General features: G+C 52.5%; 7 protein-coding genes across 7 annotated transcripts; 2 read left to right on the top strand and 5 right to left on the bottom strand.

Annotated features, from left to right (window-relative positions):
- Window positions 1-87: 87 nt before the first annotated feature.
- Window positions 88-1,974, bottom strand: BO82DRAFT_356021 (epoxide hydrolase family protein). The gene is made up of 7 exons (XM_025635605.1): window positions 1,718-1,974; window positions 1,250-1,656; window positions 1,170-1,178; window positions 912-1,098; window positions 694-814; window positions 456-611; window positions 88-389 (listed from the first exon to the last, which is right to left on the bottom strand). The coding sequence occupies exons 1-7, from the start codon at window positions 1,933-1,935 to the stop codon at window positions 300-302; spliced, it is 1,188 nt and encodes a 395-aa protein (XP_025490013.1). The 5' UTR covers window positions 1,936-1,974; the 3' UTR covers window positions 88-299.
- A 1,454-nt stretch (window positions 1,975-3,428) lies between these two features.
- On the bottom strand, window positions 3,429-5,201 carry BO82DRAFT_356020 (putative aminotransferase). Its single transcript, XM_025635604.1, has 6 exons — window positions 4,987-5,201; window positions 4,801-4,930; window positions 4,423-4,743; window positions 4,296-4,373; window positions 3,738-4,245; window positions 3,429-3,687 (listed from the first exon to the last, which is right to left on the bottom strand). Exons 1-6 carry the CDS (start codon window positions 5,094-5,096, stop codon window positions 3,632-3,634), a joined length of 1,203 nt encoding a protein of 400 aa, XP_025490012.1. The 5' UTR covers window positions 5,097-5,201; the 3' UTR covers window positions 3,429-3,631.
- Window positions 5,202-6,041: 840 nt separating this feature from the next.
- BO82DRAFT_287914 (nucleobase cation symporter-1 family protein) lies at window positions 6,042-7,749 on the top strand (the record flags this gene model as incomplete). Its single annotated transcript, XM_025631597.1, has 3 exons — window positions 6,042-6,177; window positions 6,232-6,866; window positions 6,916-7,749. 3 exons carry the CDS (start codon window positions 6,042-6,044, stop codon window positions 7,747-7,749), a joined length of 1,605 nt encoding a protein of 534 aa, XP_025490011.1.
- A 165-nt stretch (window positions 7,750-7,914) lies between these two features.
- On the bottom strand, window positions 7,915-9,120 carry BO82DRAFT_287947 (IPI1/TEX10 family protein; the record flags this gene model as incomplete). The annotated part of the gene is made up of 3 exons (XM_025631602.1): window positions 7,915-8,870; window positions 8,942-9,014; window positions 9,073-9,120. The coding sequence occupies 3 exons, from the start codon at window positions 9,118-9,120 to the stop codon at window positions 7,915-7,917; spliced, it is 1,077 nt and encodes a 358-aa protein (XP_025490010.1).
- Window positions 9,121-9,895: 775 nt separating this feature from the next.
- Window positions 9,896-10,905, top strand: BO82DRAFT_241937 (hemolysin-III family protein; the record flags this gene model as incomplete). The annotated part of the gene is made up of 3 exons (XM_025630795.1): window positions 9,896-10,194; window positions 10,459-10,681; window positions 10,792-10,905. Coding segments are annotated over 3 exons (636 nt in total), but the record flags the coding sequence as incomplete, so codon positions are not given.
- A 941-nt stretch (window positions 10,906-11,846) lies between these two features.
- BO82DRAFT_123578 (uncharacterized protein) lies at window positions 11,847-14,853 on the bottom strand. Its single transcript, XM_025629902.1, has 2 exons — window positions 14,279-14,853; window positions 11,847-14,198 (listed from the first exon to the last, which is right to left on the bottom strand). The coding sequence occupies exons 1-2, from the start codon at window positions 14,722-14,724 to the stop codon at window positions 12,008-12,010; spliced, it is 2,637 nt and encodes an 878-aa protein (XP_025490008.1). The 5' UTR covers window positions 14,725-14,853; the 3' UTR covers window positions 11,847-12,007.
- Window positions 14,854-23,488: 8,635 nt separating this feature from the next.
- BO82DRAFT_123537 (uncharacterized protein) lies at window positions 23,489-24,390 on the bottom strand. Its single transcript, XM_025629901.1, has 2 exons — window positions 23,650-24,390; window positions 23,489-23,530 (listed from the first exon to the last, which is right to left on the bottom strand). Exon 1 carries the CDS (start codon window positions 24,212-24,214, stop codon window positions 23,729-23,731), a length of 486 nt encoding a protein of 161 aa, XP_025490007.1. The 5' UTR covers window positions 24,215-24,390; the 3' UTR covers window positions 23,489-23,530; window positions 23,650-23,728.
- Window positions 24,391-25,805: the final 1,415 nt, after the last annotated feature.

Genomic DNA, 25,805 nt, shown 5'->3' with positions numbered 1-25,805 from the left:
TTGTGACAAGTGTACGAGTAGGTTGGTGTACTGTGTAGTATGTACTGTAGGTATAGTGTAGAAGGAGGGACTTTGTTTCGTGCTTAAGTTCGATGAAAATATCGCCTATGGTTTGTATTTAGTATTTCCTGAGGTAAGGCGGAACTACATTAGAGTAAAGCATCAAGAGGCCAGAGTCAAAAGACTTGTGTACTATATGTGCAGACTTTCTACCACAAGGTTGACGAAAGACAACGTGAGTGTTAGCATATGCGAAGAGATCCCTCAGTCACAACCGAGCATTAGATCGACCCCATGCATCACTTGATATCTGCCCGCACCTTCTCCACGAACGCAGTCAGATCCTCCAGGAGAACCGCCGGTCGTTCGAGCGCGGCGAAATGTCCTCCCTACCGTAATGGTCAGCTGTATAACTACTTATGCATCACCGTGACCAATCGAGGAGGGGAACCTACCTTCTCATGCGTATTCCAGAACACCAAGTTCCCGGTCGTTTCGATCCAGGCCCGTGGGACCGGCATCAGCTCCTTGGGGAAGTAAGAGAACCCAAACGGTTTCTTGATGTACCACCTCGGGTCCCCGGCGAGTTGAAGCTTAGGCATGGGGACTTGCTGCGCGCGGTGTTACTAACACATCTAGCCACCCCCAAAAAGGAAGGCGAATCGTGAGCTGTAAGAACAAGCGAAGACATACCTCGCGATAATGATAGATACACCGAGGAAATGACTCGGTGAGCCAATACAACGATACTGACTCGAGGATATCATTCAGAGGAAGGGGGTCGTCGGGCCAGTCGAGGAACTTTTCTCCGACCCTAATCGTTCGCCGATAAGCTTCCAGCAAGAACGAGAGGAGGGGGAAAATCACAGCAAGCCGTGTACTGTACAGAGGAAGCAGGACACAAAACTCACCAAGCAAGCAAAGCAACCGGGTTCGCCGAAAGGACGTTCCCGATGGTGCTGGGCCGACTGCCATGCTCGAAGCTGTAGGCGGCGCCATAGGTCATGAACCACTCCCCGCGGGCCAGGTTCTGTTTCTCGAACTCGGAGATGGACGAATCCTGCACGTGGGCGGGCTTGCCCATGTAGCATGCATTCACTGGAGGTTGTTCTTCCGCGTTAGATTGGGTAATGTCCGGCTCCCCTGCCACACTGCTGGTAGAAACTTACAATGAACCGCTGTTCAGTCGAATCAGTAAGCCGAACTTCCAATTTCACGGCGACGGAAACACAAAGCTAAGGGAACATACCTTTGCAAGCATCGTAATCCACCGCCATGATCCGGCCAATCCTCGACCCAATATCACCCCCCTGTGCCACATATCCCCCCTCGAACCCGAGGTTGACCATCACCTGATTGATGATCCTGGCCGTGTCCTGCCCCGTGAAGTCCCGGTCCAGAGGGGGACCGGATGACAGCGTAAAGCCTGGAAGGGACGGTACCACGACGTGATACGGGAGCTCCTCCGGAGAGTACTTGTCCTTGAGGAGCGACAGGAGGGGCAGGAACTCCAGGAAGCTTCCGGGCCAGCCGTGCAGTAGGACTATCGGGATTGCATCCGCTTTCTTCGAGAAGAGACCGACGAAGTGGATGGTCATGTCTTCGATCTCGTAGGTAAACTGCGGGAAGCTGTTGATGCGCTGCTCTGTAGGTCGCCTTTGCCCCTCCTTGGCGATTAGCGTGAATTGATAGATTGAGGGGGAGGTAAGACGTTTACCAGTCGAAGCTTTTCCACGCCTGTCTTGCTTCGAGGAGCCAGTCTCGAGTGATACCATATTTGCGATCTTCCTGCGAGCCTTCGAAGGTGGGCGGGGCGACCTTGGACAGCTTCACTAGCACGAGGAGCTCTTCGATCTGCGCGTCGGAGATGTGAAGCTGATAAGGCTTAGGAGGGACCTTGGCTCCAGTAGGGATGTCGCTGTATGCGAGAGCCATTTTGCTTTGGATAAGGGGGGGGGGGGGCTTTCAACTGTGTTCAGAATGTTGGACTGGGTGAGGAAATTGTCAGTGTTGATTTTGATGTTTTTGTTATGCTAAACGCATGATGTAACTGCGGGGTCGCCGGACTTTTCATATATTTGTCTCTCATATGCAGCAGCACTGACAACCAATAAGTTAATCAACTGATTGACCATCACTCCATGATTATTAATGCTCCCAATTGAGATCTGATCGGTGAAGTCAAGGGTAAGTATGGCTCAAAGTGACTCGGTGTCTGTGGATCAACGGTGATATCGGCTACAGCAAGTAAGCCTGCACTAGCATCCTTATGTGGCATGGTGTTGAATCTAGAAATTAGGCACGAGGCTGCAGTGGCCAAAGCGCAGCAACTGTAAGGTATTGATATGGAGATGGTTTCGTGCAAAGGTACGTGGTCTATCAGAGTAGCTATAATCATTTCCCTGCTCGCCTGTGGACCTCTAAAACCATGCAAGAAAGTATCTATTCCCACGAAGGAAGCGTCATCCAGCTGGAAGCGAAATGTGCATCAGCTCTTTCAATACAATAGAACCTATACAATTGTCTCCACCCTCAATCAACCTATAAACCCACTGTACGATCCTTAACTGGACCTGGAACTTGACCTTTTTCCAGGAGTCTCTATACTTCTTCGCGCACATAGCATCATCTCGACGTTCGCGGTGTATCAGAAGAACCGGGCGACGGTGAAAGAAAGACTAGCTTCTCCAACAACGATCTTGCCCATACTCAGATCCTGAAACCCGGCATCTGCTTTCACATCTGCCTCATTTAGTTCGCTGAGAGGGAAAAGAGGGTACGGGACAGCCAACAACACCATTACAATCAAATGCAAAGAGATATATTCGCAACGGCACGCCAAAGATGATGGCTGCAGCACCCAAGCTGTAGTGGAGACGTTAGCTTTGATTCTAAATAGGACGGAAAAGGCAAGGCCTACGGTCCGCCAACCTCGTGCTCGGCTGTCATACAACAGGTCGAATGGGATTATTTTGAGATTGGATGGCAATTCCTAGATGACGCGCAAGAGAAATACTCTGAAGTTCGCATAGATGACAGACACACCTCTGAATGCGGCGGACTGCACCGGCCAATGTAGCGTGAACGAGGGGCGACGACAGGAATGAATCCTTGTAGAGGAAATCACATCAAAAACGACAGCATCGGAATTTTGGCGCTCGTTGAACAGCCTCACATGCAGATAGAATTTCCTATCTTGTCGATATCTATCAGCCATTCTCCCCGGTCGACTGGAAATCAATTTTCGGTAAGGTAGTACACACCTGCGCTCCAAGCCAACAAGATCCTGAGCTGGGCATGGCACAATGTCGTCTACAGGAAGCTCGCGAGAGTGGATCACTCGGAGACTGGAAAGCTTGGGTACGCAATCGAAACTTAGTATCAGAGGCTCGTATACTACAAGTTCCAGTTTGAATCAGCTAACCATAGTTTGATTTACCTGCTGTCTACGTCTGGTCTGTATTGCGAGTTTGCTGTTTACGCATCCTAGGCTCAGCAGTCATTCAAACAGACAAAGCCCCGGCTGGAAACCGACATAATTGGTTCAAAGAGGACGGGTCCAATCTATTTCGATCGAACGATGACTAACATCAGACTGGAACTTCGATGTGAGATGACAGGCTATGGCAGCTTATATCGCGGCAACGACTTCTCGCAACACCTTCACAAGCGATTTGAGTTCCTCCTCTAATTCAGGTTAGTAGATTTATCGATCTCTGTAATAGCTCGAAACTTACCCGTATTATAGTGCAGCATACTGATCCGTACAACGCCGTCCTCAATGTCGTCCAACCCAATGATATCCTTGACCAGACGGTGACTATACATATGTCCACTTCGGAAGCCAAACGGCGATCGCTTCTCAACCTCTTCCACGAAAGCCTGACTCTTGATCCCCCTCACCACAAAGCTGATGACAGGAACCCGAAGCTCCTTGCTTGCTGATGGTTCTCCATAGATTGTGATGCGTTCCTCTTCGTTCAGATAGTCCAAAAGAATCTTCTGTAGCTTCTCCTCAAAGGTAGCGATCTGATCCCACGCTGCAGTGAAGTCAGACCCAAAGTATTCCAGAACGCGAGGAATGCTCTGGGTCAACTCGTAGTTTGCCGAAGCCAGATTGAGCTTCAGGTCTAGTGTTTCGGTGGTCTTGAAGTAGTGGCACAGGGGGCTGATCTGGTCATGGATCCGCGATGCGGCGTAGAGCTGGGCCATATGAGGGCCGTAGACTTTGTACCATGAAAATGCCTGCCCTTGTCAGCATATGCTGATGTACCACCCAAGAGCTTCGAACTTACGTAGAAGTCAACGTCAAGATCCTTGACATCAAGTTGTCGGTGTGGGGCGAGCGCGACACCGTCAACGCATACTAGGGCCTAGAAGACGTGAGATTGCAACCCAAATATCGTGTCGCGAAACTCATACTCGGGGATATTGATGCACTATTCTGGTGATCTGCTTGACGTCACTAATGGTGCCGGTGATGTTCGAGACGTGTGGAAACGCCACGAGCCTTGTCTTGTTGGAGAGCAACGCTTTCAGCTCCTCAGGGTCGCAGATGGGATTCTGACGGTCGGAAGCCGACCACCATTTTACTGTCAGTCCCAGGCGCGTGGCGATTCTATCCCAAGCGGCGGAATTGGCTTCATGGTTCAGTTTCGAGATAATGAGTTCGTCCCCGGGCTGGAAGTCAAGGGCGGTCGATAGGTTGTGAAGGAGCTGCGTGGTCGAAACTCCCAAGCAGATCTAAGGAGAGTTTCATCAGAGTTGATATAGGTATAGACTGAAGTCGAAGCCTCATACCTCCTCAGGTTTTGCGTTGATGAACTTGGCTGCTGCTTCGTAGCCGTGGCCGTAGGCGGCGGTTGACGCTTTGGCTATTTTGTAGGTGGCGCCTAATTGAACGTTGGTGCTCGAGAGGTAAGTCGTAATGCTGCGATAGAGTCAAATGAGGCTGTGTTCGTCCCTCAGTACTTCTAGATCACCTACGATTCAATGACCGAGTCCAACGCCTGGCTGCCTCCGGCGTTGTCGAGGAAGACTTGTTCCTGGTTCAGAGCTGGAAAGCGAGATCTAGCCTCAGAAACGCTGAAAGTCATTTTGTGAACCGTGTAGATTGAAAGATTATAGTAAATGAGAAATGACTGCGATGAAGGAATTGTTTGAATAGAAGGAGAGAGAGAGAGGAGCAAAGAGAAGAGGAGTGACCCCGCTTGATGACAATCTACTTTCCCACCCCCGGCGATCCACTTTCCCTCTTCATCTTTCTCATCTCGGAGATCCTTTCCGTTATCTATAACTACACTACACCATACAATGCTTTCTTGTGCCATATGTTGACTGCTTGCACCCGATAAGGCGGGATGACAGATGGGTTTTTATAGTTATCTTCATCAAATCCCTTGTTGTTACGCCAAGACTCGACCGTCAATCTCGCCTCCTTTTGATGCATGCGGAAAGATGGTGACATTCGTGTGTTAGCTCGATACCACGCCCTCCAATGTCTTACTCACCTTCATCGAGTATCATCGAATACAAGATTTGATGATGGTCCTACCAATGAGAGCCAGTCATTAAGCACATATCATCCGAATGCCACCCATGGATCGACCCAGATGCTCAAAGCGGGAGAAGCTGGAGTTTATTTCTAAACGAGCACACGAAAAAAGCCTCTAAATCAGCTCAAATTCATCTTGAAAGAGCTGACACCTACTGGAGCCCTCCGCTCTCCGACTTCTTATCGGCCTGTCACTGTCTGATCGCATGTGGCATCCAATCGTGGGTCGCCACAGCTATCATCCAGCAGGGGTGCTTATCTTGCTTATCTGACCCTGGGCCATCGATCATCGATGGGAGCCTGCAGGGTATTATAGTCGATCGCCGGGCTACATGCAATTGCTTCTCCACTAGGGAGCGACAGCGTGTGCGACAGTCTAATCCCTTACGTTGGGTCTGCTATCATTACTTTTGTGCACCCATCCCTTGACCGGGAACGACCTCACCTCAGCATCTCAGTCCATGACGAATGACAATTATCGGCAGCTATGAAGTTTAATCGGCCTCACCTTCATGTGGCCCAGTCGAGATCTGCATTTGCAGAGGGCAATTCTCGGTGGACAAACCTCGACCTCGACCCGGTGCCCCTGCATCGCCGCAAATGGGGCCCTCTCAGTTTCATCTGTAGGACTATCCTACATCAACTTGTGTCTACTTACTCCGGCTAACGAGGTTTAGCCTACTGGATTTCCGACGCCTTCAATGCAGCTACATGGCAGTTTGCCAGTAGCATCATCGCCGTCGGCCTCAGCTGGCGGGAGTCGCTCGCGATTGTCGCCATATCCTTTTTCATTATGTCATTTGTCATTGCCGGAAATGGCGCAGTGGGAGCGATCTATCATGTTCCCTTTCCAGTGATCGCGCGAGCCAGCTGGGGCTTCTGGGGATCGTATGTCGCCATCGTCTCCCGAGTCATCCTGGCGCTCTTCTGGTTCGCTATCCAGAACGTCAATGGAGGCAATGCTGTGCGGGTCATGATTGGTGCTATCTGGCCCAGTTTCTTGAGGTTGAAGAACGACATCCCGGAGGATCAGGGTATCACGACGAATGGCATGGCGAGCTATTTTATTTTCTGGCTCATCCAGCTGCCGTTTCTCTGCATCCATCCGAACAAAGTGCGATGGTTGTTCGTGGCCAAGTCGATCATTGTTCCGATCGCCTGGATTGCGATCCTAATTTGGGCGTTTGTCGCCGAGGGTGGAGGGGACATGTTTGCGCAGAAGCCGAAGGTCTCTGGCTCGCAATACAGCTGGGTGTTCTTGTCAAGCATGACGGCGGTTCTTGGGAATTACGCCACCCTGAGCGTCAATCAGGTATGCTTTCCATGCCGAGAAGGAACCGAGAAAAGTGTCTAACGAGAAGCAGTCTGATTTCTCTCGATACTCGCGCGTCACCCCGAAATGGCAGCTTCTGTATGTCCCCATGCTGCCGATCATCTTTACATTCATCTCCTTCATTGGCATTGCCGCTTCCTCGGCGGGTCAGGCCCGTTATGGTGGCACGATCCCGTGGGATCCGATCGAGTTGATCAGCCACTGGTCCAGTCGCGCGTGTCGGTTCTTCGCAGCATTCTCATTTCTGCTGGCTTCCTTGGGGGTCAATATCTCGGCCAACTCCATCTCCGCGGCGAATGACCTGATGGCTCTGTTTCCGGGGCATGTTAACCTCCGGCGGGGCCAAATCATTTGCGGCCTGCTATCCTGGGCGCTGGTGCCGTGGAAGATCCTCGAGTCGGCGGGCAACTTCATGAACTTCATGTCGGCATATGCGATCTTTTTGGGGCCAATCGCCGCGATCATGCTGTGGGACTTCTGGGTGCTGAAACGCGGCAAGTACGACACCCTGGCATTATACCAGCCACACAACCCGGTCTACCGGTACACCTGGGGGGTCAATTGGCGAGCGATTGTCGGATTTCTGGTGGGGGTGGTCCCGAGTCTTCCGGGGTTGATCAGTTCTGTGAACGGCAGCATCTCGGTCGGGGTGGGGATCCACCCGTACCAGTTTGGATGGCTGCTGGGGTTTGTGGCCACGAGCCTTGTGTACGTGGGGCTGTCGTTCTGGTTCCCGGCGCGCGAGTCATTGATTGATAGGGCTGTGATGGCGGAAGAGATCTACGAGGCGCGGGAACCCGTGGAGGGGGTGTCAGCTGGTTCGGACGAGGCGTTGCACGAACAGGAGAAGATGAAAGTGTAGTTAATCCCGCCGCTACAGTACAGTGCAATACACCACTCCACGTCTCCTATAATGACCCACAAGTCCATCGTACGACAGAGAAAAACCAAGCATATCCATTTTTTACACTCCATAAAAGACGCCAATCCCATGGACAACAATCGCATAAGAAACGCAGAAAAACAATCAAACCTCCAACCCAGCTCCTCGCGCATACCCCAACGCCTCCTTCAGCACCTTACCAACCGCCGACGACGCCCTACCAACCTCGCCGCCATCCTGCCTCGCACTCTCGACCCCGCGCTCAACCGCCTTCAAGAACCTTGCCGCAAACACGCGGAACCGATCCTCGCGGGTCTCATACATCTCCCCCTCCTCATCCCTGGGCTGGCCAAACAGATTCAGATAGACATACGGCTGCGCCGTCTGGGGCAGCATATGCGCCTCCACCTGCGCCAGCGGGAACTCCCAGTTCCCAGCACCAACCGCAGCACCAGCAGCACCGACCGCTACACCCTCCTCCATCACCACATCCCCATCCTGCGGGGCCTCCGCGCCAATCCCCACCTCCAAAAACTCGGCCAACACGCCCAGCACCTTCACGACGGGCCGCCCGGCCGTCCCAGATTTCCCAAACGCGGCGCGCGACGCCGACCACTTGGACGACTCCTCGGTATGCCAGCCCAGCACGCTCAGAAAGCAATTGAGGGTCTTGATCCAGCCGCCGGCGCAGCCCACAACTTCCGACCCGGCAACCTCGACCAACCACGCCAGCACCTCGACGGCCGTGACCCGGATGTCGGCGGCCAGGTGGGTCATGCCGGCGCGGATGAAGGGGAGGAGCTGGGCGACGTGGTCCTCGACGTCACGCGGGGGCAGGGCGCGCAGGAGCTTGAGGAGCTGGGTGCGCACGGCTGTGTTGCCGTCCAGGATGAGCGGGGAGAGGGTCGGGAGGAGGGTACTTACGGGTTGCGGGAGCGGCCCTCCCCCGGGGCGGCTGTGGGTGAGGTGCGTCGTCAGGTGGGCGAGGGAGTCGCGCCGCTGGGCGTCGGACTTCGAGCCCAGCAGGGAGACGTGGTGCGTGAATTGCGTGGTGGTGGTTGGGGCGGTCAGGGTGAGGGATTGTTGGGTTAGGGTTATGCCTGTTTTTCTGTTAGTATCTTGTCTCTGAAAGTTGAGGATTCAGGGGAAAATGGGTGAGGGGGTGTATGACTCTTCGCTTTGAAGCTGGTGTCGGTGAAGTTGTCGGGTTTGGCTTTGGTTTTGCCGACTTTTAGTTTCGCTTTCTGGGTTCCGTTAATGGATGCATGGGGAGAGGCCCGGGGAAGAGGCGGAAGGGCGTACTTGGAAATCCTTCTGTTTCTCCTTCTTTTTCTTGGAGCTGGAGCCCATCGTGCCGGTTTGTCAGGGGTGATGAGGGATTTGATCTAAGAGGTGCTTTTAATTCGACTCCGTACACCGTGTTCTGGGGATTTGAGTGGTGCTGGTGGTCGTTGTCCTGCTGGATTTGGACTGGCCGTGGAATTTTTATACCATCACGTGACCTCACGTGAGACATGCTTTTGTGCATTGTGATTGGTCGGCGGGAGTATAGACACCCTCTGGTGTGTGGATAGCAGGCCTCTAACTGCACAGTTGAGGTGTAACAGGGGACGTTAACTGTAGATATAAAGTGTACGTCTTGCAAAGCTGCCCCTCGAAAATGATAATTGCATCTCATGCTGCTACAGAGAGACCCAGCACGGTAACCTTGAAAATTGCTTTCTCGAATGCATGCACATAAACACTCCATTCACACTAGAGAAGATCACTTGCCTTACACAAACACGCATCTATCACGTTCAACACCTACTAAGCCAAAAGGCAAGCATGGATGGTGACACGAGTAGCACCTACCCTACCCTCTTCAGCAAGAACCACCCGACGACACGCCCCGACAACCTCCATTCTCAACAACCGCAACACCCTACAACCGCCACCAACCCCTTCACCCCTACAATATCCATATCCAAATATCCCCAACAAACCCGAAGAAATGCAATCCCACTTCCACCACCGACACTATGAGCCCACCACAAGCACAACAACAACAACCACCACCCAGCCCGTAAAAACACCCCTCCAAGAAAGCGACTACACCCTCCCCCACCAAACCACCTGGCTTCACCTCGCAACTTACACGACCCTCCACCACGAGACCTTCAACATCTACACACACCTTCTGCCGGCACTGTGCTTCCCGGCGCTCGCCGTCTTCTCGCGCCTACCGCGCCTGCACATCCTCAGCTCGACCGCCTGCCTGCTGCTGTCGGCGGCCTACCACGCCAACAACGGACACTCGGCCTACGCGCTAAAGGCCGATTACTGTGGGATTTTGGGGTTGCTGGTCAGCAACTTTGTGACGGGGTTGCATTATGCGTTTGGGCCGATAGAGGGGGAGAGAGAGGGGGAGGGGGAGGGACGGAGGTGGCGGGATGTTTATGTCGCTGTCGTGAGTGGTGACCCCCTTCCGCCTGGTGGATAACGCACTGCAGTGAGGGAGTGAGGGTTATGCGGAGCGGAATGAACACATGCTAATGGTAATGGTCGTGCGGATGATGGCCATGGGAACGGACAGACCATCCTCCTCACCCTGCCCTCGCTGGGCTTGCATCTTCATCCCGCAGTTGGTTCGTCGGCACCGATACCCACGACCACCACGACCGAAAGCGCAGTTGGCAGTGACAGCAGCACCGCCAATAGCACAATCGGCAGCAGCATCGTAAAAAGTGCAGCCCGCAGCGACCCCCACCGCACCCTCCGCGTCACCGCCCTCATCTTCACCGGCCTGAGCGCCCTCGTCCCCATCACCCACCTGTACCTCCTGCACGACGCCCGGTACCTCCTCGCCGTCGGGGTGGGGTGGTATACCCTCGAAGGCATGGCGTTGATCCTCGGCGCGGTGGTGTATCTGGTTAGTTTTCCCGTTTCTTATACACACACCTTGCATCTCCACCTTCCAAATACAAACCAGCAAAAAGTTAAAAAAAAAAACCAAAGAGGGCTAAAATGACGGACCCAAAGAATAGAATCCCCGAACGATGGTACCCGCACAGCAAAGTCTTCATGCTGTGGTCGTCCCATGCCTTCTGGCATGTGCTCGTGCTCGTCGGGATGGTGGCGCATACGATGGGGTTGGCTTGTGCGATGGGCCTCGAGGCGGGAGGGAATTGATGGTTTGATGTTGATGTTAGGTGACTTGGAACTGGGTTGAGAGACTGGACTTTCAGTTTGAAGGCGTGAATTTGGAGGTAATGGGTCAGTCCTGGGTTTCTGGGTTCTCCTTGGACTGAGTTGTAGAGCCAAGGAGAGAGGAATCGGCAGTCGTAGAGTTGCGGTTGGGTCGGAGATCATGGATGGCTACAATCAAGTATCCTCCAGGCGCGCATGTGTGCGTTTATCAGTCGCGAGATTAGAATGGACATTAGACTGCAAACCACAATACAACGAATTATCCGTATCTGAACCCCTGTTACCATCCTAAACCCCGGGCAGATACGAATCTACTAGACCATCAACCCAAAAAATACCATAATCATCAATCTCGAATTCCACTAAGTCCACTAACAAAACCATAAAAAAGCCATCGACATAAACATAAAGCATAAACTCATCCATGAAACTCTATCCGCATTTAACAAAGTTCCAAAACCAAACAATGAGATGCGCACTTCTGCCCGGTCCCAAGTCCCAATAGAAAAAAAAAAAAAAAAAAAACCAAATCAAAAACGAAAGACAAACAAAAACAACAAGACTGGGAGCCGGGACAGACGCGATTGTATCAAGCAAGATAAAACAAATCACACACACAAAGTTCACAACAACAACATCATCAAGCTGATAATTCCGCCCTTGAAGATAGGAAAAAGAAGAGGGAGGGTCATCGTCATCCGGATCTTTTCACCTGTCGCTCGATAAAAAGCATCACGCCATTATTCTGTTGCTTCCGGCCATCCCCTAAAAAAAGATAAGGGAAGTTCCACATGCCGACTCAAGAAAGAGTTCATTAGGAAGGGTCACACTGCGAATCCACTCGGCTAGCGAGAATATGCAATCGGCTTGGATTCGACTGCGACTGGAGTCGACGGGGTCATCATGTCTATATCATGGTAGAGATTTTGAAGGAGTGTTGATAGGGTGGTCGACAATGAAATGTATCGAAAGTCGACGATTATCGAGATTAAGGTAAGAGGGGAAAAAAAAAAAAAAAGAAAAAGAAAAGGCGAGTGATGAGCTGCCCTCACAGACTCATTGTCAACCATTCCCACTCTTGACTCGCTCCCTGTCCACCAGCAATACTGTGGTTGACAGGGTTAGCGGCAGCAGGGGCCATGGCCGGAGCCAATGGCACCACCTTCGAACGACCCGCCGACGAGAGACTCGACTTGTTGGAATCATCCATAGCGTCCACGTCCGTGGCCTTTTCCAGCCGACGCTGACGCTTAGGCGCCACTTGAACCGAAGTGCGAGCCTGGCCAGGGGAGGATGTTGTCGGGGTCGACTTCGGAGGCGCAGCCGCAATAGGCACTACTCCCGCAGCACGGCTGGAGGGCGGCGGACCCCCGGGCATTGCAGGCGGGGACTCCGACGAGGTCGTGCCACTCTGAGCCCTGCTCGAGGTGGGCGTGGTCACACTCGCCTGTTGCACCGAGTTCTTGCGCACCGACTTCTTCGACGACCGCGACGCACCGACCGCCAGACTATTGGCACTGCTGCGGTTGCGCTTCTTGATCACGTCCGTCTTGAGTGACAGGGGCCGCACCACACCATGCAATTTCAGGAACAAGCCACAGGCGTTACACAGAGGCTGCCCTTCCGGGTTGCGACGCCACAAGGGAGTCGTTTGAGTAAAACAGTTCGTGCAGGTGGTCGGCCCGCTGCTCTCGCCGTTCTTGGAGCCTCCGGGGCTGGCCGGACGGGACGGGACGGCACTGCTCAGACCAGACTCGGGTGGGGTGTTGGGGGACGTGTGAGAGGTATTATTGGCGTTCATGCTCTGACGTAGCAGCTGAGAAGTGTTCGGGGTGGAGGTCGTGCGCGCAATCTTCTGCCGACGGGGATCCTGCTCCCGGTTGCGAACCTCGCTGACCGAGGCGGCCGACCCGTGCGTCCGGCCCAGACTGCCGCTTTGGTTCCACTCACTCGGGGTATCCATCATGTCAGCCGACCCGATAGTCACATGCTTGCGATGCTGAGCCGCAAACCCGGGCAGCGAGTGGAATGAGCCCGGAAATTGAGCATCCCACTGCATCCCAGCATTGAGGTCCGCAGCCTCATCAGCCAGATCGTTGGGCATGGCCAACCCGGCACGGTCGGAAAATTGGTTCACATCGTCATCCTCGTTGTCCGAATCAGCCCCAAAGCTGAACATGGCTGCGTGGGAAGCGCCCGTGCCAAAGTCGCCCAAAACCTGGGTCGGATCCACGTGCTGCGGCTGGGGTATAGGGTAGCCGGGGGAGTGCATCGAGGAGGGAGGGTTGCTGGCATGGTGGGACTGGTCCTGATTCTGGTTGTACATGTAACGTGGCTGCAACGATGCCGACAGATTCGACGAGCGATGCGTGACGTAGTTGGGAACCCGCCGCTGCGTACGCGCCTCAATCGACGGCATGTCAAAATACAGATTATGCTCGCCGTCATAGGCCGGCTGCGGCGTGGAGGCCGTCGACTGGTACCCCGAAGGCGGGGGGGAGAAAAAATCGGTCGAGTTCAGGGATGATGCGACAGGTGTGTGAGCGTACAGATTGGCAAACGGGTTTCCTGACGTCATGGGCGAATCGCTGGGGGAAAACGTGAAATTGGTCTGGTAGGGACCCGCTGAGGTCAGGATCGGGTCGTCGCCAAGGTTGAACGTATCCAAGCCAAACGGCACATTGGGAGAAGTGTGGTTGGAGGGGTGAGCGGGCTGGTGGTTGCCGTGGTGCAATCCAAACGCCGACGACGCATCCAGTGTGTAGTCGGGCACAGCACCCGCCAGGTCGGGGTCATGGTGGGCCAACATCGCGCTCGACAGGGGTGGCACTTGCGGGGACGCTTCGGCCGGTCGCTTGCGGGTAGGAACCTGGAGACCGAAAAACTGGCGCTCGTCAATACTAGTTTTGCGGACCCGACGAGGCACGTAGCCAAATTCGCTGTTCTTCCGCTGGTCTTGAGGAGGGTGGGTAAACGAGGCGGGCACGGGGGTTGGCTCCACCAGATGATCCTTTCGAGTGGATTTGATCGGAATAGCGGCCGAGTTGGTCTCGCCCTTGGTTGTCACAGAAGAGGGGTGGTCGGAAGGAGATTCGAAGGGAACAATGAAATCGTCGAGATTCATGGGATCCGAGGCCAGGTCGGTGGTGGAGGATTGGTGCGAGGCGACTGGTGTCCGGTCGGCCAGACGTAGCTGGGCGATCCCACTCGGTCCTGAAATGCTGTGTCTCGTCGACAGGCTGGCATGGGGAAATATGTGAGCGATCATTGCCGCAAGAGCGACCGTGGGGGGAGAGGCGGTGATGCGGACGCCACCTACCTAGACTGCTCAACGCGTTCCCGTTCCTTGCGTCTCAGACTCATTGCCATCATGCGCCAGGTCAAGTTCTCCATACGCTCCTGGTTGGGGAGCTGGGCCTTTGTTCTAGAATAGAGCTTCCATATCTGAGTCGCTAAAGGGTCATTCCTTTGCATCTCATCCGGACAGTCGTTACTCTCTCGGGGGGACTTCCACTCGGGAAACAGCGAGTCGTGAAGTAAACCGTCCTGAGCCTGAGAGGAATCGGCCGGCGAGATGGGAGAATCGAAGGAGAGATCGTCTGAGAGTTGAGAGGACGAGGGAGGAGGAGGGTGAGGGAACCGATAGTTGTTGGAGGTAGTGGTAGTGGTAGTGGTGGAGGAGCGGCGGTCGGGGTCGGCGGAATGTAAGGTCGAGGCAAATGCCGCGGATTGCGTCGGTCGCACACCACTCAACCCAGACATCATGACCGAATCTGGGTGTGGGTTTTGGGGGGAGGGGGCGAATGCTATTGGCAGGGCCCACGAGGGGCAGACCGGGCAGAAACAGGGCAATCTGACGGAGACTCAAGTGATTAATAAAGAATTATAATAAAAGAAAAGAAAACGACTAGAAAGAACTAGTGGGAGTCGAGAGAGTCGAAGCCCGGGCCAGATAAGGGCTGCAGAAAAGCGCGATTGGGAAAGACGGGCGAAAGGGACCAAGCGGGAAAGGCGATAAGAATAGAGGAAGGAAGTTGCAGTAGTGGTGGTGGTGGTGGTGGAGGTGGAGGGGGGAAAAGGAAGAGAAAAGAAAAAAAAAAAACCACCAAGAAAGACTAAACAGAGAGCAAGCAGCAGGGAATTGATTGATTGGAAGGGAAGGGGAAGGGGAAGAGAGAACACACCACCAATTTTTGGATAAGTAGAAGAAGAAGAGGAGTAGGTGGAAGAAAAGGAAGAACAGACAAGAAAGTGAAATATTGACGAGGGAGTGAATGAGTGAATGAGTAACTGTCGGTGCGGAGAGAGTCGATCAGACCCGACTCGACACCACCACGACAAAACCCGGGACGGGGGAAAAGAGAGAGAGCGAAGGAGACGGAGAGGAAGACGGAAAGTGCAAAAAGGGAGTGGGAGGGAGGAGGAAAGAGACGGGAAAGAGTCGGAGAAGCAGCAGCAGCAGCAAGCAGCAGCAGCAACAGTAGCAGCAGAGAGACAGAGACAGCAGCAGTAGTACAGTTTGAAGTGGGGGGATTGGTCGGGTGGGTGTTGGTTTGGCAGCACGAGCCATGAAACAACAATGAATCTCTGGCAAAGAAAGAAAGATTTCCTCTCTACCCGCCCTAAACGAATATCCCCCTCCAAAAAAACAAATCAAAAATAAATAAAACACGACCAATTCAATTCAAACTCTCTCGAACTCACGCTGCAACTCTTCTTCTTGGACTCTTTGACCGTCTGGTGGTCAATTCTCCGGATAATAATCGGAAAAGAGATCCCAGCAAACTCTCAAGTGTGTAGGGATCGAATGAGGACAATATGTAAGGTAGGGATAGGTGCAGAGAGAGAAGGTTGACAGTATTAATATGTCAAAAAGAAAGCAGAATAGAAAAGAAGAAGAAAAAAAAAGGTTAAAACCCACTCAGTTCTTGTCCCAAAAAAGGCAGACAGTCTCTCTTCGTCTTGGGATCAATATTAATAGATGAACAATCCCGAATAGGCGAGGATGAGGAAGAGGAGGGGAGGACGGCAGTTCAGCCGGAGGTGTAGGAGAAGCGAAGCTACTTTTTCTAGTGGAAAGAAAGAAGAATAAGAAAGAAGAACCAAATGATGGTGAGATCAATCGAATCAACAGCGGCCGTTGCTTTGCCTTCGATCGCAGCAGGATGCAAGTCCCTGGCCCTATCGCCGGCTTTTCCTGATTCAATCCATGGGATGGTGCGTGCATACCTGGTATGAGAAAGTGCGAAAGCCTGATGTGAGAGACAGAAAGAGAAAAAGAATTCCCCGTGTTGTTCCACCTTAATGATTTCCCTACCCTCGAAGAAAGTCGGATGGTCGCAATTACACAGGGCCTGGGTTGCCTTGTCGAATGGGTAAATGGTCAAATGGGCAGCAGATCACTGGTAGTGGAATGAAGATCTAGTCGTGGTGTTGTCTTGTCTTGTCGGTAGTTGCTGCTTGCTGATGATGCTGATGGCTGACGGGAGGGGAGGGGCTAGACCCTCCAACACATGACGCGGTGAGAAACTATATCGTAGACAAGGGCAATGGGAATGGGCGAGGCAAAGAAGAGAAAAAAAAAGGGAAGAGAAAATGGAAGGCCACCAAGAGAAGTAGAATCACGAGGGTAATTCAAGAGAAAGAAGAAGACAGGAATTGAAGAGAGTAAAAAGAGAAGTTGAGAAACCCTGGATCAAATGGCTGGATGTAATGACTACTAGTAGTTAGATGTAAGTCTTGTCTCCAAGTCTGACAACCCGTCAGTAACTTAAAAGGCTGCGGCACATAAGAGGCAAATCAATGACTGATGACGATGGAGATCGAAACGCGACAGGATCATTAATCAAGAAAATTATAGTGTCTGGTTTTGGGGGAAGGCGAAGGGGGGAGGGGGAAATGGAAAGCGAGACAATGAGATCTAATTATTATTTCAGACTCACGGCAAGCGGTGCTTAGAATTGAAACGATTTGCCAATGGGGAGAGACAGCCTTCGTTTCTCGTCCAAAGAAAAGGTGTACCTACCTACTTAATAACCTAGGCAGAAGTAGACAATCCCAGTGGTCCGCCAATAGGTTAAATTGGGGGGCAAGACCGAATCCACCTCCCGTACCGAGCGAACGGGCTGCCTGTTTCTGATTTGTCGCTTGGCAGCGGGCGTCTGGTCTGGTAATTTAAATGGAGTCTCCGTTCCGCTGAATCTAATGGGAAAAGAGGCCTGGAGGGGGAAATCGAGGGTTAGGAGAGAAGAAGGGGAAGAAGTCGAAAGACGAGAGAGAACGAGAGAAGGGGAGGAAGAGGACGACAGCGAAAATCCAAAAGAACAAAAGAGGGATTCCCCAGTTAAAACCTCCCCATTGACGTTGCGGGATGATGTCTTATATACAAGTGTGATTTAGTGTAGGGGTTGGTATCCATACTCCAAAGCTGGTTTGATCCATTGCGATGTCGGGTATCAACCTCGAGCTTTCTCTCTGGATGTCATTCATTGTTGCTTGTTGTCCTGAAGGGTATCGCTTCTTTCCCCCCTCTCTTTGCTCTCTCCGTTGCCCCTCCTCCTCCCAATGCTAGTCCGCGTTCGTGTCTTTCGGCCTAGATCCGCAGGCAGGATGGAGGCAATCTCCATCCGAACATGCAGTAGGCGCGACACTAGGCGAATGCAGTGCAGTAATTAGGCAGGTTCTTTTTTAGATCCAAAGAAGCACTGCCGTGGCCGGGAAAACTAAGGTAAGGTAAGCTCGATGCAGGGCCAGGGTGTGTGTGAGAGAGGGAGAGAGAGGGAAGGGACTACACAACCTCCGAGTACAGTACGCAGTACGAGTATGTACAGCATGTATCTATGTGTCTAGTCTTTCTAGTCCATACCGCAGTATTACCGAAACCTCCAACCCGAAGATTAGCGGTTATTTTGGATGGGGGGAGGGGAACGACTTTCTCGAAGACCCAGCAACACTAAAAAGTAAGCTGCGCAGGTAGATTAACTTCAAACAATTGGTTATGATTTGAGATTCACTTGTTTCCTCTGTTTTGACTGGTCTCCGCCTCCCGGGGATTACTGCTACTCGAGTACTTGCCAGTCTGCTACCAACAATCATGAAAGAGACAAAAGTGTTGCCCCCCTCTCTCCTCTCTCACTCTTTTCTCCTCAATCTGGTATCTTCCTCGACCTAATCTCTCTGCTGCAACTTTTTAAGAATACATCGGCCATGATACATAGTGACATCAGACTTCCGGCAACAGGGATATATTCTCTCTCTCCGTCTCCCTTCTCTCTATTTTATATCAATCAAAGCCAATCCCATAGACGGTCGCCCTTCAAACGAAGTGAAGAAACGGGAAAGGTCCTATACGTAGGCAAGTCTTAAGAAGCCTAGAAAATCCCCACTCTCCGAGCTAGACACACCCAACCCAAGACCCAAATGAGAAACCGATCCGGATTCTCTCTGTGGTTGTCTCGGTCCCCACCAATCACGCTCAGCAAATCCCCTCCCCAGCAACTATAACCAACCGGAGGTGGGGAGGGTACTTTGGGTCCAACGCAGCCAGAGGGAGGGGGGCAAAGAGTGGGCAGGCTATACGAACTACTCTGCTAAGCACATATACTACTAGAGTATGAAAATAAAGTGGTCGGAAAACGCCAAGCCATCGTTTCTTGTCTTCACTGCTAAGACGTACAGTCAATAAGTCTACACAGTGCAGTGTGTAGTACTGTACATGCATACACGTCCTCCCAGCGGGATGATTCAGTCGGGAGCCTCGGGATGAGATTTCCCACCTGTTGTTGACTCGCTCCGATCCCCCCCCCCCCCCCCGCCCTTTTCTTTCCCTCTGGACAGTCCGCAGACAGAATGCCCTCTTCACTTTCCCTCAGCGTTTCTGGCTTTCACCTCCTCACTAAACGGTGATACGATGGGAAACGATAAGAGCCTGCGTGGGTTAAGAGGGATTGGGAGGGAGGGGAAATGGGGGTTTCCGTTGTTCGAGTTCGGATCTTTCACGGAGACTTTCCCTTGTACCCTAAGCGGTACCGGTGACCTGGTGTTGTTGTCCGCAGCCAGCGGATCTATACCATGACCCTCGCTCTTCACCTCCCCTGCCGATGACCGGCCGAATCGCAGGCAATTATTATAGCTAGGGTCTCTATAATTATGCCCGGCGCGAGACCCAGGGGATCTGAGCGTCTTTGCGCCCTCCCCTGCCCCCCTCATCTCTTTCTCCCCGAGTAGTCGCGACCTTAACTACGTACCCTCTCGACTAGTAGCAGACTAAACAGCACCTTGTTGGAATCAAATCCGAACAGGGACAGACGATGCAGCTTTACATGCATGTCGGACCAATCCCCACCTCCTTCCTTTTTCTGGGCCGAAAGAGTAGCCACTGCATCGTTTGATGCTGTTGGAGTAGCGAAGCTGCAATTAGGATTCGCCCGGTGAATTTAAGATACTAGGAGTACGCAGCTATCGCCCTTATTGCATTGGAGGTCATTGATGTATCGAATAAGGAAACGGCGCCGTTCGTCGGAGAAACAGAACGGCGAGTCTGAACCCGGACCTATGTCTGTGTCTCCGAACGGGGAGAAGAAAAGGAGGGAGGGATACGGGGTAGAGCGACTGGAGTGAAAAAGCAAGGGACCAACCTACCAGCCACTGGCAATCCCGACGGAATGATCGCACCGTGCATCGTAACTGTAGAGCATGTTGGTGTTCAGTCGGTGTCCCTGTGCACGGCGGGGCGGGACCATGCCATGGGACACACTTCGTTTCGGGCAGTCCGTCTGGTCCGGACGAGAGACACTGCTCCCCCCCCCCCCCACCCCCTTTTTACACCCCCTCCCCCCCCCCCCCCAACCCTCTTTTAATCGAATAGGACGGACCACCGCCCGGTCAAGCACATGGCTTGGAGCCAGTCCTTGACAACCGCTCAAATTTAAGGTTGCTGTCCTCTTTCCTCCCGAGCACGGTGGTGGGTGTGTGGGTTTAGTGCAGGTAACCAGGCGTAGATGAGTCGACGTCAAGTCCCCAAGCTTCGCTCTAAGTATGGCGATGGCCACCAGATCATGACATAACCTTTTCTTGCATTGGATCTCTTCACAGTTTGAGAAGGTGATCAATGCTCCCTGGCTTTCCGTCACCGGATGAGTGGAAGCTTGATGTTGGGTGCGTTCGGAAAAATCCCCCCCACAAAAGCTGCAGCTAACCTCAAGGCAGCAGGTGCCTGTCCAGTAGCAGGCAAGTAGCAAAAGCATACAGAAGAGAGGGGGGGAAACCATGGGAGGACCGTCCTCCGGGACAGTAGTCAGTCTACTGTACTCCATACCATGCACTGACTGCTGTACTACTTTGCTACTTCACCGAGAAGGCTGAGCTGCCCGAACTCCCTAACTTACCCGAGCCCGTGTATGACCCGGTAATCTCACTCGGTAATGTCACGCTCGTCACACCCGTTTCAAGCGCGTATCACCCGGAGAAAACAAGCATTGACAACCGGCGGCAGTACTGTACACAAGCTGTTGGCATGGAAGGGAGAAATGGCCACCCACGCTACGATTGTAATCCCTACAGCCGCAACCCCTCCCTTTTGTTCCACTCCCACTGTCTGGAATATTAATCAATGGAGATTACCACGATTCAGGTTGATGAATGCCGATCCACCCTGCACGGCGGGTCATTGCTAACTTTACCTCGAACACAAGCCCAGCGTCTAGAGGCAAGAGAGGCGCGGCCTAGACAGACAGACGCATCAGTCTTGAAGCAGTCGAATTGGCACCCCGGTCGGCATCGTAGTCTTCCATGGCCAGATCCCCGTTCGGATATGCAGCTACTAGATCGCGTCAAGAAGAGTACCCGAGTCGGTTCGAGCTCTGGTGATAACAGATCAATCCATCTTGGCTCGACAGCTATGGTCCAGAGTAGTGCTGGGACATCCCGGCTCAAATTAATGATGACGCTGGTGATCATCGTCCTTAACATCATCGTCATCCTTCTCGAGAAAGGGACCCATTCGCATCTCCGAAGCACAGTGCACATGGCGGTGTCAGAAGCACGGAGCAAGAGTCGGCCACATCCACCCCCGTCATCCCAACCCCTGCGGTGGCGAGACCGGCGGAGCTAGGCGTACTGTAAAGAATGGAGACGAGATGTGATAGATAGAGCCAGGCCCTGGCCAGGACGTCCACGGTGACCGTTACGTAGCCCCTCATTGTCGGTCTGTGTCGAGTCCGGGGTCCCAGTGAACAAGACGGGCAAGAGAGCACAGGACTTCTGTCTGGCTACTGACTACTGCCAGACGGGCCATACCGTCCCCATTGTTCCAAAAGACAAAGTTCCTAGAGCACGTTTTGTTCCCTTTCGGCCCCACGCGAGGAACGACCGCGAGGTCCACCGCGCTAGTGCTTGATAATCGGTGTCGACCACGCTAAACGACCCATAATGGACCAGAGATAAGAAGTCGCAGATAAGCTGATAAGAGTGTAATTAGCCTTGGTCATCGGGACCAATCGTTGTCCGGGTAAATGAGCTAGGCAACATAATCGTGACCTCGGCTTCTGTTCGACCAGCATCAATCAAAAGTACAGAGTACAGTACTGCACCAAGCGACCGTACGCGGACAGCGGGGGGTGGGGGTGGGGGTGGGAGGAAGGCAACATAACATAACAGTTCACTGGTATTCAGCACAACATCAGCAGAGGAAGAAGGCAGAGGATCAGCTCACATGCTAAAAGAGGTGGGTGGTGTGTGCAGGTGGATAATTTTGCCCCATGGCACGAGGCATCTGTCGTTCCGCAAATGACATGAGTGGGCGGGTGAAGTGGCAAAGGCAATTATAGAGTTCGGCGCTGGAAGAGGAAAGGGAGGCGAAGGTCAACCCGCAGTAGAGGAGTGTTTGGACTGTTTGGACTGTTTGTTGGATGGCTGACTGGTCCGTTCGTCTTATCTCCGGATGACTAACAAGTGGTTCCTCGGAGCGAGGCACCCACCTTCAGCTTCAAGTTCCATCATCCATGACTCGAGATCGCGGGTCAGATCAACCACCACCACCTTCCCATCAACCTCCGTCATCCCCCGTCAACCCTCCGTCAACCACCAGAGTCAAACTATCCAAGAGGCGTCCAATGGCAACTCACCATCCACTATAAGATAGTCCGTATAGCCTGGGCGGCAGGGATCCGAGACGACAGCCACGCAACCAAGCACGGCTTAGGGCTGTTCCCTTTCTCGTCCGGATGCAGCTTTCCAACTTCCGACGGCACCCTGGATCAACACACTGACCAACTGGACAATTGGGCGTGCCTGGGTCTAACCCGCTCGAGTAAGTCCACTGTCGTAATAGCATGCCTCAAGCCTGGTCGACGTGATCGGGATCAACCTTCGGCAGGTTTGGATGATTGTTTCAGGGGGGGATTGTCGGTTAAAGCTCCCTTGCCGTGTGTGAGGCAAAGTAACGCCCCCCCCCCTTCCAAAAAAAACATCATGCAACATTCACCACGGACAATCAAGCAAGGACGCCACCGACCGGAGGTAATTGACTCAGGAGAAGGCAAATGTAGACTTTACCCAGCGTCGAGGGATGATAGTTCATCCGTCCATAATGTATAGCGATAGACGGCTCAGGTCCACTTCCGGGAGGTCGAACACTATGGGACTTTCGTCATTGCTGCTGGATGACGGAAGCACGAGAAAGGGAAGGGAAGGTGGAAACCGGCTGGTTGTACGGAGTACGGAGTACCCCATAAGTTTACCCCCTCCCCCAAACTAACCCGCTCCCGAGATGCTGAGCTTGATCCGCCATCTCACGCATCCTTTCATCCTCTCCAAACCTTCAATCAGCTGCGGAATGCCTAATCCAGGAATCCTTTGCTTGGCAGACGGGTTGATGGAGGTGGAGTGTGACAGAGTTCATCTGGTCATCCTGTGTCGGTTGCACCATGAGGACGAGGATGGCTCGTCCTCCTTGGACCTCCATAGAAGGCAGCCAGGTTTGTTAAATGCTGACTGCAGGATTGGTCAAATTGGTCAGATGCTTACCTACTTACTTACTCGTACATGATGCGGCTGTCGCGGGCGCACTTGCAATACGAAGCGATAGGTTCAAAGTCGGCTTCCGAGCGCCCGACCTGAAGCTCTGTAGGCGGCTTGATCAACATTCCAGGACAGTGACCTCAGGGAGGAGGACGACTAGGCGTGACGTGACCAAAAGGGAAGTGTCTTGACAAAAACCCGTCTCAACCTTCAGAGGAATTTAGGCTGACGGGTGGTGGGGTGGATGTGCAGCGGTAGTGGACTGTAGTTAGAGGATATAGTCGATGGCTGGATTGGCGAGCCGTAATGGATTGGATCTGGATGGGGTAAAGTGTGGGAGAAAGTGTGGAGTAGGCCGTGGTGCATAAGAGAAGATAAAAAGTATCCCATGGATGTCAATGATAGACAATCCGACCTCACAAGAAGGCATTGAGAGAGGAAGAAAAGGCCGATGCAGCCAAAAGAGTGCCCAACAACAGCATCCACCTTCTGCTCGCAATTGCCCCTTTCAGTTTCCCCTACAGGAAACCTCCATCGAGTTCATCCATCACCACTTCAAATGGCGGTCAGGGCGAGCTTGAAACACAGCCACTCGCTCACTCAAGAGACACAGGAAGGAAAATGAGATTCACAAGCCCGGGATGGGCCTGGATTATGTACTGCAGTGCTCACCTTTTTTTGGCCGTCTCAGTCGCCGAAGGTTTCGATCGCCTTGATAACTCTGCAGATTGACATCCGTTGAGGACGGCTGTCAAGATAAGGAACCACGTCTAACATTTGGGTCGTACCTGCAACCCTGCAATCTGTCCTCACAGTCATCAATCAGAAAGGGGGGTTGCGAGTGAGACAATCGAATCACCGTCGTGGAATGCCCTATCGATCGACCGGGGCATGGCTGAAACTCATTGTTATCATCTAAACAAGTGTCGAAATTCATCTCCTCCTGCCCGAACTCCGAGAGCGCCGATAAAGTGAGGCTATTTGACTGGTGGTTTCGAACCATCTCCTCTTTCTTTCTCCGCATTCTCCGACCCCAGACCAGTTGCCGAGGAAAATCCTGGAGAGAGCCCTGTCCGTCCTCACGAACGTGATTTCTGTTGCCCTTGGGGTATCGGGTAGATTCGCATCTCGATGAACAAAGTGTTAGTTCCAGTTCGAGAAGCAAAAAAGAGCAGCCAGTCGCCATGGTGTCTTTATAGGCAGGCTGCTTCTCGCTTTCCCCCGGGCCACCCTCCATCACAATCGCGATTCCATCACCGAACCTTCTTATCACGACACCACCCACTATCAGCACGGAGTCTAAAAAACCTTACTTTTTTTTTTCTCACTTGTTTCATCTTAATAATCATTTCTCCTGCCTTGTCAGCCAGTCACGCGAGCGCGATTTTCAACCGCTGCGCATCATTGCGATAAGCACACTACCTTTCTGGTTGTGATCATTGGCACAACGGGCTGGATGATTGTTATCAGGTTATCAATCCTTTCCCCGGAATCCGTGTTCAGTCCCGAGCCGTGATTGTGATTGAGGATCGAATCTTCCTATAGCGACAGCTTAGTTCAGATCACCATTACAGAGGGTGCTTTGTCTGTCAATCGCTACCAATCACTGTATAGAGATTGTAGGATAAGGCGATAGTGGCGATCGATGTTGTGATTGTAGAAAAAGCAATATACATATGATGTAAGGACTCATGATAAGGGCCAGTCTCCTGATTCATAAGTCTTGGAGACATCCACCTTCGGCCTTCTTTGGGCGGAAAGTGCAAATGTTTAGGTATGCTCACTCCGATGTGTTGTACAGGTTTGGCGTGTCTCATTGTCTCATTGTGAATGTGGCTCCATAGCCCTACGGCGAAGTCGATCATCGGCGGATGATGTAATGACAGGGTCAACTTGACTCATCCTTGGCAGGTCCAATCACTAGCACTTGGGCTATCGAGAGGATTCTCTACCTACAAACCACAGGATCCAAGCCAATTCTCGATATAGACCTGCTATAGCAACTTATTTATGAGATTCTGAATGGGAAGGTTTAAGTGTGCGGATCTATATTTTCTGAGTATGTTCGGGATGCGGGAATCTTTATCTCGAAGCTAAACCGTTACTAGCTCAAAGTAGCTAGTAAGTTAACTATAGATGCGACACGACCCAGCCCACGGATTCAACAGATTCATACCCGGTGCCATGGAACTATATCTTTGAGAGTTGAACACAGACGACTGTACGAAAGAAAAAGCCTTTCCACGGGGGCAGAAAAGAGCGAAGCCGAGCTGAAACAAGTCTTCTATCTCACTATGCCGACATTGCATCCCTCAACATATATCCGGACATCGCTTAATCCAAAATGCAAGCGGCTGGCTCCGACCAGCCATCAAACCAACAATCCTACCCCAAACCATCTGAAGTTCTTTATTCCACTGATCTGGCAGTCCTGTCAGCGTTCTTGAGTAACCAGGCCTCGTGATCCGAGGCGATTCACCAAGAGAGTCGTCCACCTTGAGATCATAGCTAGTTCATTAACCAACAACCGAGGAATCGAAAAATCGTTCCATATCACCCATCCCCGAGTCTTCAAAATTCGCTGCAAGTCCAAGCCACTTGCACGAATCGGAACTGCAGTTTCGCGTCCAACCGCAAACTCTGTACCGCGTTGACGAAGAATGGATTCGCTCTTGCACAGGCGGGGTGCGAGCACTGACCAGCCGGATGTCACCATGTGCGCTAGAGGAAGATCCGTCACTATGTGTTCCTGGTACAACCCCTATCACTACTTCTCAAGGGCTAGGGATCCTAAGATCATAGGTAAGACCAAATCCAACCAACGTGCG

Source organism: Aspergillus uvarum (assembly GCF_003184745.1).
Source record: "Aspergillus uvarum CBS 121591 unplaced genomic scaffold BO82scaffold_42, whole genome shotgun sequence".
NCBI classification, from domain to species: Eukaryota; Fungi; Ascomycota; class Eurotiomycetes; order Eurotiales; family Aspergillaceae; genus Aspergillus; species Aspergillus uvarum.
This window is presented reverse-complemented; position numbering and strand designations above follow the sequence as displayed.